This window comes from Mercenaria mercenaria, chromosome 2 (genome assembly GCF_021730395.1).
Source record: "Mercenaria mercenaria strain notata chromosome 2, MADL_Memer_1, whole genome shotgun sequence".
Lineage (NCBI taxonomy): Eukaryota > Metazoa > Mollusca > Bivalvia > Venerida > Veneridae > Mercenaria > Mercenaria mercenaria.
This window is the reverse complement of record NC_069362.1, coordinates 101,859,444-101,880,996: the sequence shown is the minus strand read 5'-3', so window position 1 is coordinate 101,880,996 and position 21,553 is coordinate 101,859,444. Positions and strand designations below refer to the sequence as shown.

The window sequence follows — 21,553 nt, the reverse complement described above, 5'->3', positions numbered from 1 at the left end:
ACAGGGTAAAAACAAGAGAAATGCCAACCGAACAATTTCAAGTTTCCTATTGATTATCCACGCCATCCCCACGCTGGTACATAGAACTGATTCTTGTAGGCAGATATCAGCCAACTTCATTTACAAATTAAGTGCTATGTAATAAAATACTTTGATCTAATGTATTTTCTCCCAGCAATGACAAACTGTTTGTTTTATTCATTTTTCTTGCCATATCATCGACTGATCCTGGAAGTCTGGAAATATGACAAATCAGATCAGGGAGCGATTTTCTTTGTGCATTATTTATAATACTCTGACAGATGGTCAATTTTTGTCAAAAATTTTGACGAGCAAATTAACGCTGGAAAATGAATTCAAAATGACCCGTTTGAATAGAATAAAATGACATCAATAATCCATTCGAATTAACATGTGTATTTGCTTTTTAGATTTTACTTTAAATAACGACTGCCCATCTTAAGTCCTCATTCTCCGATATGAAATTCAATTCATATTTTTAAAATGTTATCTTGAAGCTGAAATTTTATGCAAGTCTGCTGATTTTCAAATATAATTCTGCAATGCATTAATTTTTGACTGTCTGAACCATCTGAACCATTAGACGACTATTTTACATCATGTTGTTACATCAAACATTATGACTATTTTCGGAGAAATTCAACTAGCCATCATGTCAATCTTATTTTAGAACCAAGAGTGTTACTAAAGGCGCAAGTAAGGACAAAGAAATCATAAACAACAGATTCATAACTGGTCATTTTCCTATGTAATTAATTTACTTTTTTTCTGGGTTTAGAATTTACTAGATGCTTGGGCGCTTGCAAGTTAGGTACAAAACAAATCTCTTAATCTCATTTGGTTACCATGAGATTCGGCAAGACCTTTGAGAGTTTCTGATCTATTAACAGATCTTTGGTTGGACCTACCTGCATCTGAGGATTATATTGGTTATTATACTGCATATCAAACTGCTGCTGCTGCGTCTGCTGCTCTTGCAATAATGTTGCTGTTGCCGTGGCAGTTGCCGTTGCCGTGGCTGCCGCCGCCACCAGAGCTGCTGCAGACAAAGCTGCCGGTGGTGCATGGTAATCGTTCTTTGGTGCCATAGAAACAGGTGTGTTTGATCCTGGGGTGTTTGGGGTTGGTGGATAACCACTGGAAGAACAAATATAACATGATGACTCAGCAAATTTGGTATGTTTTTGTCAATGCAGCAATTTTATATAACTTTTCACACTACAAAGATAAATATCTTACTGTAGTGCAAAATTCTGCTAACTAAATAGAATTTTACTGTGGTCAAAAGATTTGTTTACAAACACAGATTAGATACATGACTAATATGAGTCACTTCTCAGAAACTGATATTGGGACCAACAGCCACCTCCTTAAATATTCACTCCACTATGCTAGCTCTGGATCCTGTTTAGATCAATTGAAAACGATATTTCTCTGAAGGGATGACAGTTTCAGTGTAATTATAAAATGATCATTTCTAGGAAATACTGATAAAGTCCTTGTCATTTTGGTGCATTTTGTCGAGAGGTTTCATTAAGTAAAGGGAAATGATACAATTTAAAATGTGTCAAAAACCAAGTGAAGGTCGAGTCTGACAGACCATCTTCTTACTGTATTATAGTGAGTGAGTTGGGTTTTACTGCGAATCGACACAAAATGGTCATATATCGTGGAGTCTTACTGTACCATAGTACTATATGATGGGTTGCAATGATCAAACAGGGGTGAAAGGCATTATCATACGCTATAGTCTCTCCTTTAAGACAAAGCACTTATTAGAGGAGTCTCACATTTGGACCACATTTGGCTGAATGCTGCTTTTTATTAGACAGCTTCAAATTACTTAAGTTGATATAAGTGTGCCCTCTTTTACCGTTTTAGCTAATGTCAGCTACAGGGGTTCAAACCCAAAACTATACCATATTATGGTGCAAAGGTATGTTGATTTCTTAAAAATGGAGCATTTAAATTCCATTTACATTTTCCAATATTTCAAAATTACAAAAAAATATATATACCTCGGACAAAAAAATAAATATACCTCGGACATGGATAAGAATTGCTCCGCTGGTAAAGGCCTGTGTTACTTTCATAGCCTGGTTTCTGCATTTGATTGCCTGGGAATCCCTGAGGTGGTTGTGTGTAGTTGGTGTTGCTCATTGTAGTATTAGTGTTGTAGCCACCTGGGGTCGTGTGGTTGTACGGGGTCGTCTGGGTTGTAGGCGTGACTCCCCACACTGTGGTTACTACTGACAGAGACTGCTGGGGACCCGCCCCACCATGCTGACCTTGCCATCCAACATTTGGGTCACTGAAATTAAGACGAAATATTCAGCAATTTTACGAATAGCAAAATTTGCATAATGTTGCTTTTTCTTTCTAACATTACTAAATATTTCTAACAACTGTACACCACAGCTGTCTTAAATCAATAAAAAAAAAAATAGATGCCATGGGGAATAACTCTATATTCCTTAGCGATTATGATGCGTGAAGTGCTCCAGTTAACACGAGTATTATGAGGTACTTGAATTTGCAGATTCTTATCAAAAACTGTTACACCAAAATAACACTCATCAAGTGTTTAAATAGAGCAAAATTAAGACATGCCCCTAACTTCCTGTTTACATATTATATATTGCCTTTGTTTTATTCTCCCGATATAATCATGATCATCAGGAAGGAGAGTTAAGGTTTTTAGAGGAAAAGTTGTCTCGTCAAGTGATGCTTCCTGAATTCAAACATGAACGGAAACATTCTCTTGAAAAATACACTTAGTCTTTTACAATATATGTTGTAATACAGTCAAAAACTTGACTGGTTTCAGACTATGTAATTGTGCAACAATTAAGATTGAACATATTTAGTATGGTATAAGCAAATTATAATTGACACTTCATTTTTTTTTTATATTTTGAACAGTTTTACAATGCAATACTAAAAAGCATGTCTTTTCCTTATTTTGCACGGCATCTTTTCCTTGTAAGAAAGTTTCTTATTTCAATGTAAAAACTATTTTTTCTTATAATCATTTTTAAGTAACTATAATTAGTATCTCAACTGTGTATACGTGCTTAAAAGATCATTTTCCTTTTTTAAGTAAGAAAATATTAAAAAGATCCTAAACAATTTCATGCATAGTCATGCACCTTGGTAGATAACCCACAAGTACGAAGCAGAATAACCCGTGAAATCAATTTAGGTTTTCAACAGATTTAAGAACATGATGTAACGAAATAAAGTGAAGTAATGGAGATACCGCTCATCTAACAGCAACCGTATGTTACATGATAACAGTGTCCCATGGAAGGTGTTTTTTTCTCAAATAAAATGTGTTATCTAAGATTTAACAGCTCAGTTATTAAATACAAAAATGTCACTAACAGTGACGATCAACATCAATTTCCTTATTCACCCACACATATTTCCCTATTTGAAAAAAAAAAAAAGAAGATTAAATTGTATCTCAATCAACATCCCAATAAGGGGAAGTCCCAAGTCAGATATTAAGCCACCTAAATGTTCCCCTTTCCCCTAAAAAACGGCTTAAATGAATATAAAAAATAAACAATTGTCATTACACTCTTTCCTAAGCTCACGCTTTTCTCAAGCAAAGAATCCTTGACAAGTTTCCAATTAAAGTTCATTAAAACATCTTAAACCACATACAATCCATTATTAAATTCAATGTAACATTCAAGCTAGGTCAAATTTTCAGCCTTAAGCTTAATTATGACATTTAAGTTGACGAATCGTTTACATATCAATAAAAACGGCATCAAGTTTTCAATAACAGAGGACGTTATTTACAAATCTTGTTTCAACTTGAAAGAAACAAATGCATAATTTTCGGCTGCAATGTTAATATCACATCACTAAAAACAAGATCAAGAAATTATGGCTATGATTGAGTGAAATATTCTTGTTGCTAAGGACATGAACTCAGCAATGCTGTCAATCAACAGCAAATAGAAGCTATCTTTATCTGTAAACATATTACTGAAGTGTGGGCAGTTAGCATAAGTAAATGCTACTATGAATAACATGTCTGTAGCAAAATAAATATTACTGAAAAATTATGTTTTTCACATTCTCTAATCAACTCTCTAGTAAAGAAAACATTTTTGTCAATGTCAGCTACTTAACTCTCTAGCAAAGAAAACATTTTTTTGTCCCTGCAAACAACTAATAAATTAAGAAGATGCAGTAACTTAATTACAATAATCAAGCTGTCCATGAACCAATTTTAACAGAAAGCAAGAACTAACTTCACTTTTAACAAATTAGTTAGTTACAGAACCACCAGAAAAATGTTAAAAGTGAACCAATTTCCCATTAAGAATTTAAGTATTAAAGTGCACTTAACCAAAAATATAGCTTTTTAAAGTTTTATCACTCTTTGAGTAACCCAGCAACACATAAGCAAGGATACTTTAAGTAAGGGAACAAGTTACACAGGCACAGGAACCAGAAGTAAAGGGAACAAGTTACACAAGCATATGAAACAGAAGTAAGGGAACAAGTTACACAAGTGCAGGAACCAGAAATAAATGGAACAAGTTACTCAAGAACATGAACCAAGTAAAGGGAACAAGTTACACAAGCACAGGAACCAGAAGTAAATGGAACAAGTTACTCAAGAACATGAACCAAGTAAAGGGAACTAGTTACACAAGTGCAGGAACCATAAGTAAATGGAACAAGTTACACAAGCATAGGAAACAGACGCAAGAGAAACAAATTACACAAACACAGGAAACTGAAGCAAAGAAAGGTCTTGTTTACCTTTACAATGTTGTCGTCTTACTGTGGTACACATTCATGCCAAGTTATTTGAAAATCCATCCATCGATGACAAAGATATGGACTGGACACGAAAATTGTGGACAGACTGACAGACCGACAGACGGCTCAAAAATTATATGCCTCCCTTCGGGGGCATAACAAAAGTAACAGAAACAAGTTACACAAGCATAGGAAACTGAAGCAAAGGGAACACGAAACAGAAGTAAAGGAAACAAGTTACACAAGTGCAGGAACCATAAGTAAATGGAACAAGTTACACAAGCATAGGAAACAGACATAAGAGAAACAAGTTACACAAGCATAGGAAACTGAAGCAAAGGGAATCAGTTACACAAGCAGAGGAAACAGAAGTAAAGGGAACAAGTTACCCAAGCACAGGAAACAGAAGTAACTTTTCATTAACAGGATACTTTCGTTAACTAATCAACATAAAGAATAGTTTGTAACATTTTTCTTCCATCATTCTATTGTAACAGAGCTTTAATTAAAGTGACAATATGCTGTTGACAGTGTCAACAGCTGCTGCGTTTCATCCTACATATATTTTCATCATGTATATATATATATTTTTTTTAAAGGCCCACAACACACTCAGAAAATTCTATGGTAATTATACATGATTTGGAACTAGTAGTTTCTACTAAAAGTCTTGCAAACTGACAGGGACTATAGTAGGCCAAGACCTTAACATTTTATTAAATTAACCTAAGCAGTATGCACAGTACTTGGTGGGGAAGGGAGGCAAGTCGGTAGGTTGTGGTGGGTCTTTAAAGTACTTCTTTCACCAATAATCGTACATGTTATTTTATTTTACACACGACATGATTAAAACTGTTGCTTACACTTTTATCAACATTACATCTGTAAGTTGTATTGTCAACAACTCTGCTTTGACAACTATCAATTCTTGTACATACCTTTGTCAAATGTTATCACTGTGGGTATATTTACATAAAGATAAAACCAGTGAAAATCAGGGGACACATACTTTACATACTGTGCAATACCAGCTATCTCTACACATTAAGTATTTGTATATTTTCTCCCTCAACTGTCTTGTTTACCAAAGTTGTAATTATGTGTTAAAGATTAACCCTTAACCTTCTAAATTTCTATAATGAACTTGTCCATCTGCCAACTTGGACAGTACCTTTAACTGTCAAATGGGGTGTAAACCAAAAAGTTACTGACTGAATGGCAAACAGTGCAGATCATGATCAGCCTGCATGGACTTGGTCTGCACTGGTCGTAAAGGCAAGCACACTTGCCGCCAGCAGGCTAAAGGTTTATTATTAATTCCTCAACATAACATTCGACAATTTTCTTCCCAACATTTTTTTCCCCCACAAAACCATATATTGTTTCATTTTCGTTTCATTCCTTTTTTAATTGATTAACAAAGGTAAGATCATCCTGATAGAAACTCAAGACACACGCTTTTCATAAACCTTTAAAGGCTCAAAACTGTAACAGGTAACAAATTGCTATAATAAGAAACCAAATGTGCAATCTAATTGAAATTAACCACATCTGTCCCACTAAACATGCATAAAATGACATTTTTTTCTCATCCCTTGAGTGACTGATAATTTATAAGAAGATTGTTTAATTACTTATTATATACCACTAAAATTTTACATGATACTCATCTTATGCCCTGTGGCCATCAACCTACTGTCATTCATGTAACTTGTCACTGGTGTAACAGTCTATTTGTTGAGCTAACCAACTTGTGGTATATCACCATTATTGGATGCTAATTGATTTTTTCTCATTGCTGATTGATTAATTGCCTGCCTATGATGTCTTGATTACAAGCAGTTAAGTAGGTACAAACTGTGAATAACAAGCTACCAACTGTCAGCATAAATTTCCCCAGGTTCCTGTACACTGTTAAATGGCCGTTAAGCCTGATTATTCAATTTGTAGACATGAAAGAAGGCAATACTTTTCCTCTTTCAGGTCACACTTCATTACAGGGTATTGTAAACTGATGATGGGCAAGTAAAATGGATGCTTTTCCAACAGCATCAGTCAATAAGCTGATGTAGTAATTAATGGGTGTCAATTTAAAGACCATGAACAAGCAGGTGGTGTTCAAAAAGATGACATTAGTATACTAGACAATACGGCATTAAAAAAATATAATGAAAAAGAAATCTGTATACTGGTCACAAAAAAGCAGAAAATCACAGCCTAAAAATGTAAATGAAATGAGAAAGATGCAAAATGCAACAGTAGACTTAAATTTTGAAATAATGAGCTTCTCCCCATATCAACAATATGTGTGCATCAAGACATACTTATATAAAACCAATGTCTAAAAGACATTATCCTAAATAGTATGCCCTCGCAGCAGACAGCACAAAAAAAAAATGAAAGTAAGTAAATCTACAGAATTAATTGGCAAGGCTGAGGGTTTTGTAACCTTTATGTCCTCTCCTATATATTCATAGCAGCTCAGACAGACAATGAATTTTAGCCTCATAACAAGAACATAAAAAGGCTTTTTGTTTTCTGGACAGGGAAATTATTATGGTTAACCTTCCCCATAGAGTTTGTCAAATATATAACAGATCTATCAACTTTCATAGTAAAGTTTCCAGGCCAGTCAGTATAAATTTGAGAGTATGCTGATATCTCAAATAACAGAAACTGAACCTTTCAAAAAAGAGAATTAAAGCAAGACTTGGGTTCTAAGCATGATTTGGAAAATTTGACAGAAGACTGTCCAATTTATAAATGCAACTTAATTGGCAAACTTGCCCAGTAACTGTTTCACTATCATTTTCAATCTATATATTATTCAATCCATGTACTTGTGTTCTAAACTGGCATAATGTCTGGTTTCTGAAAACTGTCATTCAATTATATAATAACTGATCAGAGGAGGGAGCGACCATATTGGCAGACAATCAATAAGGACCTACAGAGCGGCTGAAAACAAGCATCAGATGTGTTTTCACAATAAAATTTCTTCAAATCTCCTGAATAATTGATCAGCAGACAGCTTACAGAAATTGATTTCATCTAATAATTGAGTTCAATATCATATATTAAGCAGAGCACAGATAATCTTCAAGTAATTACCACCACAAAGAATAAACACCAATATGATGGTCGGAAATCAAGATTGTGAAACCGGTGTTTAACGCATCTTAAATAAATTATAACTGCTTCAAAAAGATACATTAATTTGTCTCAAAGACCATCCAACATGCCAGGATGCATCACGCTAACAATTAAAAGGTGCAGTGAAAAATTAAAGATTTTAGTCAGTGTTAGCTTATGATATGAAAAACATCATACAATTTATGTCCCAGAAAATAAGCGATCTAGGCATGACAATAACCAAAAGTATTTGAAAAGAGAGATGTTCTAATTTACTAAGCTATTACAGGCATGTATGTTACCTTTATAATCAATCAAATAAGATTTAGTCGAGTCTGATGCAATGTGGTTAATTAAATTAAGTCAGCAGTTTAATTGCCTTGATTCGAATAAACAGATAAACAGTTTTTGTGATGACATAATACAACAACAAAAAATGTAACAATGACTAAAAACATGTTCACATCTTGCCTGTTTGTAAACAAATTTGTTCCTCAACAATCTGTTTATATTATGGGATGATCCTGTACGTCATTAATGAACAAAAATTGATGCAGTGGCCTGAGGCTAGATCGGACATACCTACGTAAGAGCCAAAGAAAACTTGGAACTGCGAAAAACATGTAAATTATCTGATAATTTGCATGCAATATGGAAACGGATGTTTAGGTTTGAATTAAGAAATCATTTTATACTATCATATTAAGTAAATGCACATAGGTGAATTTCAATTCATTTCAAATGTACTTTATGTCAATATTGAAATCAAAACAATATTGGTGATGAAGTAAATATTTAGTTATTCTTTAAATTTTCACTTAGTACATAATGGAAAAAGAAAGAACTAAAGTTTCAAATAAGTTGTTTCTCATGAAAGACTCTTTCTTTCAGATCAATTCCCTATGGAATACACCAAATCCCTCCCAATGCTTAATATGACTTTAAACAGTTGGACAAAATATCAATGCAAGGGTGTCTTTCATCCTGCATACTTAGTTTATACTAATTTACCTTAGCTTGATTGTGATGAAGCTTATTTGAACCAACCTCAAGTCCACTTTCTGGAGAAACCAGTACTGGTGCGGTTGCAACCCAAGCCTGAATCCACAAACCCTGGGTTGAACGGCCAACACTTATAACCACAGGATCATCTCTCCTTCATACTTAAAGATACTATAATGAAGTACACACATTAATCAGACCTAATTCAACATAAGTAGAATATAATCATATTGATCAGTAATTCTTTGTATTGCAAATTCCCCTTGGAATGAGCCAAATTAGCAGACTCCCAACATAGTAAAAGACAATACACAAAAGAGCTTCTAGGTAAACTGACAAGTTTTCTCTATGAATGAATGCCATGCGAAACATTGTATCAACATTGTACCTGCAGTGCATGAAATGATTTAGATAAACAGGTCGGTAATGAATGTTTTCTAGACAGGTAAGTATGCAGCAAAGGTAGATAGTTTGATTGTATAGATGTAGGATGATAACTTGACATTTGATTGCATAAACAAAATAACAATAACACATTAACAGGAAAGGTGGAACAGGTTAAATCTTTTCTCATTAGAGTACACTAATCATTGTGGTTAAGTAGAAGATTACTGAATTATCGCATCAGATCTATCTTTTCTTATGAGGAATTATCTCCCTTTATCTGTAACAGTGGAGGATTCTCAACAATCAGTTTATCAGATATGATCAAGTTTACATGCTTTAGTACAGTATTTACAGCTAGATAAATATAGCCTGAGGGCAGAAACCATTGTACACCTATCAAAACCAATGTCTACATATTGGCCAGGTAAACTCTTTCACCAAAGTTGGCAGATAAGTCAGTAAAATGATGGTATAAAAACTTTACACCAATTTTATCACACTTGACAAAATAGATGTAAGGCAAGGTGACACAATTTGGTCTTTATGATTTCAGTAGTACATTGTATGCATTAGCAAAAAGTTAAATATACAATAGAAAGTTTTGGGTGACAATGAAAGGTATATTAATGGATATCTCTGCCTAAGATAAACGGACAGTATACATTCCTATTTGATCTATATTGATTTTACAATTGATTTATTATATATAACACTGCATAGTAAAGTAGAAAGTTTGGGGTATTATAAATATGGCTGACTTTAAATGCTAGATTTATTTGTTGACATTGCTAATATACTTGATCTGTATACAATTGGTGTTACTTTTATTATCCCTTTATACAGCATTTCATTTAGCGATTTATTTTTTCATAGGTTATATCTCCCTTCTATCTTCTCCCCTGCATGTAGAATTGTTACACCTATTCAAGTTTACAATAAAGCAACTTTTAATATTTGAGCCGTGCCATGGGAAAACCAACATAGTGGGTTTGCGACCAGCATGGATCCAGACCAGCCTGCGCATCCGCGCAGTCTGGTCAGGATCCATGCTGTTCGCTAATGGTTTCTCTAATTGCAGTAGACTTTAAAAGCGAACAGCATGGATCCTGACCAGACTGCGCGGATGCGCAGGCTGGTCTGGATCCATGCTGGTCGCAAACCCACTATGTTGGTTTTCTCATGGCACGGCTCATTTGTTTTTGATCATCATTGACCATCTCACCTGTTGTACTTTATATTCACCCATTCTCACTAATAATGTAAAATTTAAAGGATCGCATTTCTAATTTGCTCCAGTTTTGCCAAAAATTGCACAGATTCTGCAGAAATTTCACTTCACTACAAATTACGTTTGCAAAATTTCAGCAATAATAAATCTTTTGTAGTTTGAAATGACTGAAAGAACATGCAAGTTATTTTATATATCACTATAATTCATCTTTTAAGTGGCAATGCAAAGATGTGTAGCACCTTAGAAACAGTTTTCTTGCAAGTGTTTCAATACCATTCAAATTAACTGCATGTGGAAGAAAATACTATAATATGAGCTGTGCGAAATGCATTGCAAGATATTTAATAATTCAGTGCTAGAATATACTCTGCGAAAAGCAGTGAGAAATGTATAACAAAAGTTTAAAGAAATAAGGCATTTAAGCATGTTAAGCAGAAATGGCAATAATGGGCAGTGAATGAAGTGTTGCAAAACATATATTGCAACAAAGTAATAAAATAAAATCAGCCGCGCCATGGGAAAACCAACATAGTGGCTTTGCGACCAGCATGCGCAGTCTGGTCAGGATCCATGCTGTTCGCTAACAGTTTCTCTAATTGCAACAGGCTTTGAAAGTGAACAGCATGGATCCTGACCAGGCTGCACGGATGCGCAGGCTTGTCTGGATCCATGCTGGTCGCAAAGCCACTATGTTGGTTTTCTCATGGCGCGACTCAAATAACGATACTGTAGAGCAGGAAATTATTGAAACAATGCTTTTGTAAGAAAATTCTACAACAGAGGCATTGAGTACTGTACTGCAAAAAATGCTAAGGTATTTCATTACAAGTAAATGTTTAAAAAGGATTTCAAGAAACTGATGCACTGCAATCCATAATGTATTGTAAGGGTAAAAAAAATGTTGTTTCCTGTTCCGACCACCAATTTGGCCCGACCTAATGTTTTAGGACCTGGAGATATTTTTTCAACTTAAACAAAAAGATGCATAACTGCCTTTTTGCTAACGCCAGTGATGTAGAATCACTTATGATGTCCTAAAGCATAACCCTTATTTTAATCATTTTTACAAAAAAATAATTTCCGAATGTCCACGTTGATAAAAAAATTCCAAAAAAAAAAGTTTCCGACCTACCTACCCATTCTTTGAGCATGTTACCGAAACAAGAATCTTTTTAGGCCTAACCAAGAATAGATAACTACAGTGACCACAAGAATGCTGATCTTAAGACATAATAAAGCCAACGCATGACTGCAAGACTAGAGTAGCATAGCGCAGCAAATTAGCAACAATTAAGATTAAAGTTAGTGCACATTAAGCATGTTAGCAGTTAGCAACAATACAGCGTTGCACAAATTACAGAGTTACAGTTAGCAACATTACAGTACGTTAGCATATTTCAACATAAGCATTGCAGTAGTGTTAATGTCTGCAAGTTACATTAGTGACTTTACACAATTTTCACTAAGTACAGTACAGAAAGTATTGCATGCACACAAGTTAGCAAATGCATGATTGTGCATGCACAGCAAGTTGCAGTAGTGCACTTTACAGTAATTGTAGCAGCACTGTACAACAAGTTTGCAATAGGTTTCATGTATGCTAATTAGCACATAAGCCAAAAGCTTCCTCACATAACTGCATCCAAGCAGGGTTTTAGAACTGCGATATCCTAGCTGACATATTATAGATACTGACATTATTTCTAGTGCTGATCATAATGCAAGGCACCGGAAAGACTGGAAATTGCTTCTACTGATGGCCATAATACAAGACACTAGAAAATATTCCTAATGCCAGACATAAAACAATGTGTCGGCCATTACTCCTAATGCTGAGCATATTAAAAACAAGGTACTGGCAATTATTCCCAATGCAGAGCATAAACAAGGCACTGGCAATTATTCCCAATGCACAGCATAAAACAAGGCACTGGCAATTATTTCCAATGCAGAGCATAAAACAAGGCACTGGCAATTATTCCCAATGCAGAGCATAAAACAAGGCACTGGCAATAATTCCCAAAGCAGAGCATAAAACAAGGCACTGGCAATTATTCCCAAAGCAGAGCATAAAACAAGGCACTGGCAATTATTCCCAAAGCAGAACATAAAACAAGGCACTGGCAATTATTCCCAACACAGCGCATAAAACAAGGCACCAGTTGGCCATTACTCCTAATGATGAGCATAATACAAGGCACTGGCCATTATTCCCAAGCTAAGCATAAAAACAAGGCAGTGGCAATTATTACTAACAAGGCACTGGCCATTATTCCCAATACTGATTGTAAAACGAGGCACTTGCTATTATCCCCAATGCGAAGCATAAAACACTGGACTGGCCATTATTCCGAATGATGAGCATAAAACAAGGAACTGGCCATGATTTCTAATGCTGAGCATAAAACAAGACACTGGCCATTATTCCCTATGCTGAGCATAAAACAAGGCACTGACCATTATTCCCTATGCTGAGCATAAAACTGGCCATTATTCCTTATGCGGATGGTAAAACAAGGTGCTGGCAGTAACTGTTATTCAAAATACTTCACCATAATACTTGTTGGACACTAGCAATTACTTCTAATGCCAGGCATTATACAAGGCAGAGGCCATCTTCCTAATACTGACCATAATTCAAGGCACTGGCCATCATTCCAAATACTGACCATAATACAGGCACTGGCAATTATTCCTAATACTGACCATAGTACTATTCCTATTACTGACCATAATACAAGGCACTAGCCATTATTCCTAATATTGACCAAAATACAAGGCACTGGCCATCATTCTTAATACTGACCATAATACAAGGCACTGACAATTATTCCTAATACTGACCATAATACAAGGCACTGGCAATTATTCCTAATACATAGCAAGTCAATAAGTCAAAACCAACTTAATTACAATATATAACAAATTGTCATAAACTATAATCTACATCTAATCTGAAAAGAATTCTTTTTTAATCCAGTGCAGTACTTCTTTTGACCTTAAAAAACCTCAAGTGCAACAATCCTTCAATGTACAATAATGTATGAATTAAACCAGGCCAGTAAAAAGAGTAGGTGTAATGTGATTCAGTATACTGAATAACCCATGTTTTATATACGATTAATAACTGTTAATAATATTGTTTACGCGATATCTGTATAACGACATGTATCAAATATAATTCTTCCGAAAAAAAAATTAAACAACCCTATAACAATCAATAATTCTATCTCATCATGTCACAAATAAACAACTTAACCACTTGACAAAAAAGATCAGTGATCACAAATCATAAGTATCAATAGAAAAAAAAATCTCAATAACCATTAAATTCAGTAAGAGTTGCTCCCCTTCTACTGTTGAGCAGTCATTAGAGAAACTGTAAACCTGATAAACTGTCACGAACCCATTCATTGTACCTATATTAAACCATATAAACATTCTAAAAATTATACAGATCCCGATAAATTGTATACCTTTTAAAGTCTGCTTCAGTTTGTACAGATATCTGAATGTCCGTGGCCAAATTTGACCAGTTGATATCCATAGGGTCCTTTCTAAATCACTAATTTATAAAGTTCGTCTGCTACCAATAAGTTTCTTTGTATTAATCCAATAACAATGAATGATTTCTCTTGAATGAACTAATGTCCTTACTTTAAAATCCAGTATCTTTTAAAATCATTTTCTGTATCAATAATTATTTACACTGTTTATTGTCCAGATTAATTGATAACTGATACCTGTTAAGTAAATGACTATCTATCAGCCGTTAAACTGCCACTATGCAGGTGTCTCAATTGTAATGTGTAAACACAGTCTGCGCTGTAAACACGCTGATATTGTACACAGAAGAAGTAACTGTATAATAAGAGTAGCCAATCAGAGGATCTGAAAACCTATAACAAAGGCCAATCACTCTAGTGTACATTCAATGGGGATTATTGGACAAGGGTAAACAGATGAAATGGCAAATAGAATATCAATAATAAACCTTTAATCTAGAGGTAAACTGATTTGCTAGTTTTTGTAGGAAGGTGATAAATATAAATTGTGTTTAGAGGCAATTGAATGAAACTGTTTGTTGATAAATGATTGTGGGTTATAATACAGAACACATGCAAGTCATTTTATAATAAAATAATAATGAGGTTGCAAGGAAGTAAATATGAGAGTTGCACAACGAAACAAAAGATCATATTAACCCATTTCTCATTCACAGCGATAAGTATGATAAATGGAAAATACACATCATACAAAACTGCACTGTGTCACTGCATATTTGTAACAGTTTTTGTTCTAAGCTGAAAACATGGAATTACTGCACAATCCTATTAATTTAAATATATGGAACAGTTTCAGGAACCTGACCTGCATCTTTTTGTCTGCTACTGTATGGTAAACAAGAGGACAACCAATACTTAATCCGCTCACCTGATAATTTCTGGTTAACCTTAAAATGTTATCAGGCAAAAAAATAGTTGTAGAAGCCACAAAGACATGTATGTCACTTGCAATCTTCAATCTTTTATCAAAATGGTCACCAAAAAGCATATAACCCAGGATCCATGAATCTTAAAATGCAATCCTGTGATTGGCCAATTTCAAGATTTAAACTCAGTATAAACTAATCAGCTACATGCTGGCCTATAAGCATTTAACATAATCATACACAGTGAATTTTGAAAAAAATCATAGTCTTGCTGGAGATTACATCAGTTACCTTAAGTAACACTTATAAAACAAATAAGTAACTGCCAGAAAATTGAATTTAATCAATCAACATTTAAACTCCAACACTTTCATTTATTCATTTTAACAGCTTTTCGGTTAAAACAATGATACAGCAGTCTACCAGTCTTCCTGGATTTAGTACCAATACTAATTTGTCCTCCACAAGTATATGACAACTTCCTCTCGTGAATTAGAAAAGAAACACAAATTGCTGTCTATACAGATTAAATTGAAATGAAGAACTTTTTTCTTTGAGTACAGACCTAGTGAAGAATGCCACTCACAAGTTCGAACTATTTCTGAATATCAAGCAGAATCATAATCCTAAAGCACAAACGCTCGTGTTTAACAAATTTCCGACACCAAAAAATAAGCTGCTAACGACGATATTGCTGAGTAAAGCCTACACAAAAAACCCCCAGTTTTCTTACAGTAGTAAAATACGTTTTCCTTATCGGGCTAAAAAAACGGTGGGTAAGTTTGAGTCAATATCTGCTCAAACGGGAATGGAACTCAACAGGAATGACTTCTTTATGTACAATGTATAGGATTGAGCTCGCAACTCTTGGACGGAGAGACATAACTACTTGCCACTGCAAACAAGCCAGAGAAGTTAAAAGCTACAAAAATGATTGAATCAGTGTACACTTCACAAAATGCTATTAGATATTCTTCCTAAGCAATTTCAACCTTTCTAGCTGGTACGAAAAAAAACAACATGTGCTAGTTTAAGCTACAATAATGACAGATTAATGCTGAAAAAGCATAAAAATAAATAGTGGCACAAAAAACTGCCAACTGTTATTAAGGGTCCACTACATTAACCTAAAATCCATAAAACAAAAAGCTTTTGAATATATATATACATTTCCAGCAATATCTGTTGAACAATCCTTAAAATGTCAGGTTTGCAATGTAGATTTTTGCAGTCTGCATCAACACCTGCTTATATTCCAAGTTTCAGGTCAATACCTTTAATAGTTTTTAAGTTATGCTCTGGACATGACATATGATGGGTAGATTTTACCTTGCTGTTACCTTGACCTTTGACCTACCACCCTGGTTCATGCACTCTGCACATCTTCTCATCACCACCTACCTACATCCCAAGTTTGAAGTCAATACCTTGAATAGTTAATAAGTTATGCACCAGACACGAAATAAAATGGACAAATTTGATCCCTGAGCTCTATTTGTGACCTTGACCTTTGACCTACAGACCTGGTTCATGTGCTTTGCACATCATCTCACCACCATCTACCTACAAGAAAAGTTTGAAGTCAATACCTTGCATGGTTATTTAGTTATTCTCCGGACACAAAATATGATGGCCGATTTTGACCTTTAGCTCAATTTGTGACCTTGACCTTTGATCTACAGAGCTGTTTCAAGGGCTCTGCACATCGTTTCATTGCCACCTACCTATATGTCAAGTTTAGAGTCAATATCTTTAATGGTGATAAAGTTATGCTCTGAAAACAAATTACGACGGACAGACAGGCGAACAGACACACACGCCATCACACAATACATCCTGTTTTTCCAAAACAGGCGTATGAAAAGACATAAATCTCTCTATGTGAGGCGTGGCCCATTGTTTTCATATTTTTTTTTCAATTTACATGTATACCATAATTATATTGTTTTTGTAATTTATGTATAATACTTAGTACATTATACCATAAATTACACGTTCACCTAAATTTCGTGAAGACATCAAACCTGTAAAATTTTATTATTATCAATCTTACACATATTGAATGATAAATTGAGCATCCTTTTATTGTTTCAAATTACCACAAGAAACAGTTATCTATCAAACTGCTTCATATGCACTCAAAATATAACAATCTAGATTTACAGCAGATTCACTCAGAATCATATACAGTGAAACCTCTAAATCAAGACCACCCTGTGGACAGCCAAAAAATGGTCTTTATAATTACGCAGTTGGTCTGTATACACTGAGGAAATAAAACTGGTCGTCTTTGGAGTCAGATAGTCTCTGTTCACTGATCGTCTTTTTTAAAGTTGAAATATATAAAGATTACAGCAACTCTTTTCGACAAATAAAAACATGCTGAAAATGCTCAATTTGCAGTATTTAATGTAGGAAACATCAAAACAACTTCTATCTTGATAATGCAACAAATGTCCAATATCAACGTTAGACAATATCTTTGCTGACTGTGCAATGCTGGTGTTCGCATGTTTGACACTAATTCTAGTATTTTAATAGGTTCTAATTAGCATAGCAATTATGCAGTTTGCAGCACATCTTAATTGTCATGAGCAGACATAAACTCATCTTGTAAAAGCAGTGCAATAATGATATCTTCACAAAATAGCTTAATAAATTGCTGCTATAATTAATAACCATGTCTCAAGTTGAAGAAGTTTCACAGAATATTGTAAAATACGCAGACTAGAATCTTTTTTTTTGTATTTTGAGTATCTGACTTGTGCTTCAGAGACCAGTTTCAAACTGACCAATGACGTGACTGGAACAAATGACCTTGAACTTTTGGGTTTGTATTTTGTCTATGACATAGCCAAAAGACTACATGTGAACAGGGACTAGACTGGCATCGTCTAAACAAGGACCTGCTGGCCCTAAAGACTTCTGTTTTATTTCCTATTTACACATTTACTAGGTATACTGAATAAAGACCACTATTTTAAATTCTGATTTAAACAGCTGCTGTGTATATTAACCTCTGAATAAAGACCACTATTTGCTGTGAATATTAACCTCTGAATAAAGACCACTATTTGCTGTGAATATTAACCCCTGAATAAAGACCACTATTTCAAATTCTGATTTAAACAGCTGCTGTGTATATTAACCTCTGAATAAAGACCACTATTTGCTGTGAATATTAACCTCTGAATAAAAGACCACTATTTGCTGTGAATATTAACCTCTGAATAAAAGACCACTATTTGCTGTGAATATTAACATCTAAATAAAAGACCACTATTTTGATTTTTGTTTAAACATTTTTTGTGAATATCAACCTCTGAATAAAGACCACTATTTTACAAATTCTGATTTAAACAGCTGCTGTGTATATTAACCTCTGAATAAAGACCATTATTTGCTGTGAATATTAACCCCTGAATAAAGACCACTATTTTAAATTCTGATTTAAACAGCTGTTGTATATATTAACCTCTGAATAAAGACCACTATTTGCTGTGAATATTAACCTCTGAATAAAGACCACTATTTGCTGTGAATATTAACCTCTGAATAAAGACCACTATTTGCTGTGAATATTAACCTCTGAATAAAGACCACTATTTTTAATTTCTGATTTAGACAGCTGCTGTGTATATTAACCTCTGAATAAAGACCACTATTTTTAAATTCTGATTTAAACAGCTGCTGTGTATATTAACCTCTGAATAAAGACCACTATTTGCTGTGAATATTACCCTCTAAATGAAAGACCACTATTTTTATTTTTGTTTAAACATTTTTTGCGAATATCAACCTCTGAATAAAGACCACTATTTTACAAATTCTGATTTAACAAGCTGCTGTGTATATTAACCTCTGATTAAAGACCATTATTTGCTGTGAATATTAACCTCTGAATAAAGACCACTTTTTGCTGTGAATATTAACCTCTAAATAAAGGACCACTATTTTGATTTTTGTTTAAGCCTTTTTTTTGTGTATATTAACCTCTGAATAAAGACCACTATTTTTAAATTCTGATTTAAACAGCTGCTGTGTATATTAACCTCTGGATAAAGACCATTATTTGCTGTGAATATTAACCTCTAAATAAAGACCACTATTTGCTGTGAATATTAACCTCCGAATTAAGACTACTATCTTTTTAAATCCTGATTTAAACAGATGCTGTGTATATTAACCTCTGAATAAAGACCACTATTTGCTGTGAATATTAACCCCTGAATAAAGACCACTATTTTTAAATTCTGATTTAAACAGCTGCTGTGTATATTAACCTCTGAATAAAGACCACTTTTTGCTGTGAATATTAACCTCTAAATAAAAGACCACTATTTAAACCTTTTTTGTGAATATTAACCTCTGAATAAAGACCACTATTTTTAAATTCTGATTTAAACTGCTGCTGTGTATATTAACCTCTGAATAAAGACCACTAAATTGTATTCTGATTTTAAAATTTGCTGTGAATATAAACCTCTGAATAAAGGCCACTTTTTCAATTTCTGATTTAAACATTTGCTAAGAACATAAATTCTGAATAAAGGCCACTTTTTTAAATTTCAGATTTAAACAGCTGCTGTGTATATAAACCTCAGAATAAAGGCCACATTTTAATTTCCCATTTAAACAGTTGCTGTGTATATCAACCTCAGAATAATGGCCACATTTTAATTTCCGATTTAAACAGTTGCTGTGTATATCAACCTCAGAATAATGGCCACATTTTAATTTCCGATTTAAACAGTTGCTGTGTATATCAACCTCTGAATAAAGGCCACTTTTTAATTTTCGATTTAAACACTTGCTGTGTATATTAACCTCTGAATAAAGGCCACATTTTAATTTCCGATTGAAAAGTTGCTGTGTGTATCAACCTCTGAATAAAGGCCACTTTTTAATTTCTGATTGAAACAGTTGCTGTGTGTATCAACCTCTGAATAAAGGCCACTTTTTAATTTCTGACTGAAACAGTTGCTGTGTATATCAACCTCTGAATAAAGGCCACTTTTTAATTTCCGATTGAAACAGTTGCTGTGTATATCAACCTCTGAATAAAGGCCACTTTTTAATTTCCAATTTAAACAGTTACTGTGTATATTTACCTCTGTATAAAGGCCACTTTATAATATCCAATTTAAACAGTTGCTTTGTATATTAACCTCTGTATAAAGGCCACTTTTTAATTTCTGATTTAAACAGTTGCTTTGTATATTAACCTCTGAATAAAGGCCACTTTTTAATTTCTGATTTAAACAGTTGCTGTGTATATTAACCTCTGAATAAAGGCCACTTTTTAATTTCCATTTTAAACTGTTGCTGTGTATATTAACCTCTGATTAAAGACCATTTTTTAATTTCCGATTTAACAGTGGCTGTGTATATTAACCTCTGAATAAAGGCCACATTTTAATTTCTAATTTAAAACAGTTGCTGTGTATATTAACCTCTGAATAAAGACCACTTCCTTAATTTTTTATTTAAATAGTTGCTCTGAATAAGGACTTGTATTTTACTTTCTAATTTAAACTGTTGCTGTGTATATATTTAGCACTATTTCAATTTTCTGATTTAAACATTACTCTGTTATATTAACCTCTGTATAAATACCACGATTTAAATAGTTGCTGTGATTAACCTCTGAATAAAGACAATTCATACAGACTATTTTTCAGACATCCAACCGGTTGTCTTTTTTAGAAAGGTTGTGTTTCTTCATTTTTATAAAGGCATCTGTAATTTCTTCCCAAAAAGACCATTTTTCTATTAATCTTAAAAAACCTCCCCAGGGCAATAACCTCTCTATAATAAACAGTTTTCTGTCTTACCACTGATATTCGCTATAATGAGGCTGCTCAGTGTATTCCCACACTACCATAGCATGCATTTCCACTACTGTCCATGAACAGGCTCAATCAAACCAAGCCTGCAACATTTTCATTTCTGTTGTGTTGAGCAACCTGTGGAGTTTCCACTTTTTCTATTCTAAGATTTAAAACATAGTACATACAATTATTTAATTAATTTAAACATTAAGACATGAAAATACAGGAATAGCTTGAAAACCATTCCAATAATTACAAAAATCAGATATCAATATTGTGCACCGCTTTTAGCTGATTTACATTTTTTTTTGTTTTCTTAGACGTTGACTAGTTAAATATGAAAGTGGTATCGATTTGAAGCTCATTGCACAATATTATTTGCGTCAAACAAGTGACAGTATGAAATATTTCACTCTATCGGAAATCCTAATCACTACAAATACATCTCTTTGGAAACATTGGTACAAAGGACAGCAGTACCTAAGCTACAATGCTGCCTACCAGCTTCATCAATAATTCACTGAGTAATGGTTTGCCAACCAACATGTAATAGATTTCAATCAGACAGCTTGATCAGGAGACCATCTTCAACATTGTCATATAGAAAACAATTGATTTTTCACATCACTAAGTCCAACTGTTAGCTGATCTATTATGCAAGTTACCACTATTTCCTGCCTATTTAAATCATCACAATACTACGGCAAGCCAATCAGTGAGCCAGAAGCATTT

The 21,553-nt window shown here is 34.0% G+C and overlaps 1 protein-coding gene across 7 annotated transcripts in view; it reads right to left on the bottom strand.

Moving 5' to 3' along the window:
* LOC123564734 (zinc finger MIZ domain-containing protein 1-like) overlaps window positions 1-21,553 on the bottom strand; it is a 273,352-nt gene that overhangs the window by 19,932 nt on the left and 231,867 nt on the right. For 5 of the 7 annotated variants that reach the window (XM_053537386.1, XM_053537385.1, XM_053537391.1 and 2 more), the window contains 2 exons: window positions 2,063-2,332; window positions 930-1,158 (listed from right to left, as the gene is read on the bottom strand). In XM_053537386.1, coding sequence (XP_053393361.1) covers window positions 930-1,158; window positions 2,063-2,332 — 499 coding nt within the window. Of the gene's footprint in view, window positions 1-929; window positions 1,159-2,062; window positions 2,333-14,034; window positions 14,386-21,553 lie in introns of those variants that run through there. The other 2 variants (XM_053537388.1, XM_053537392.1) reach the window with 2 other exon arrangements.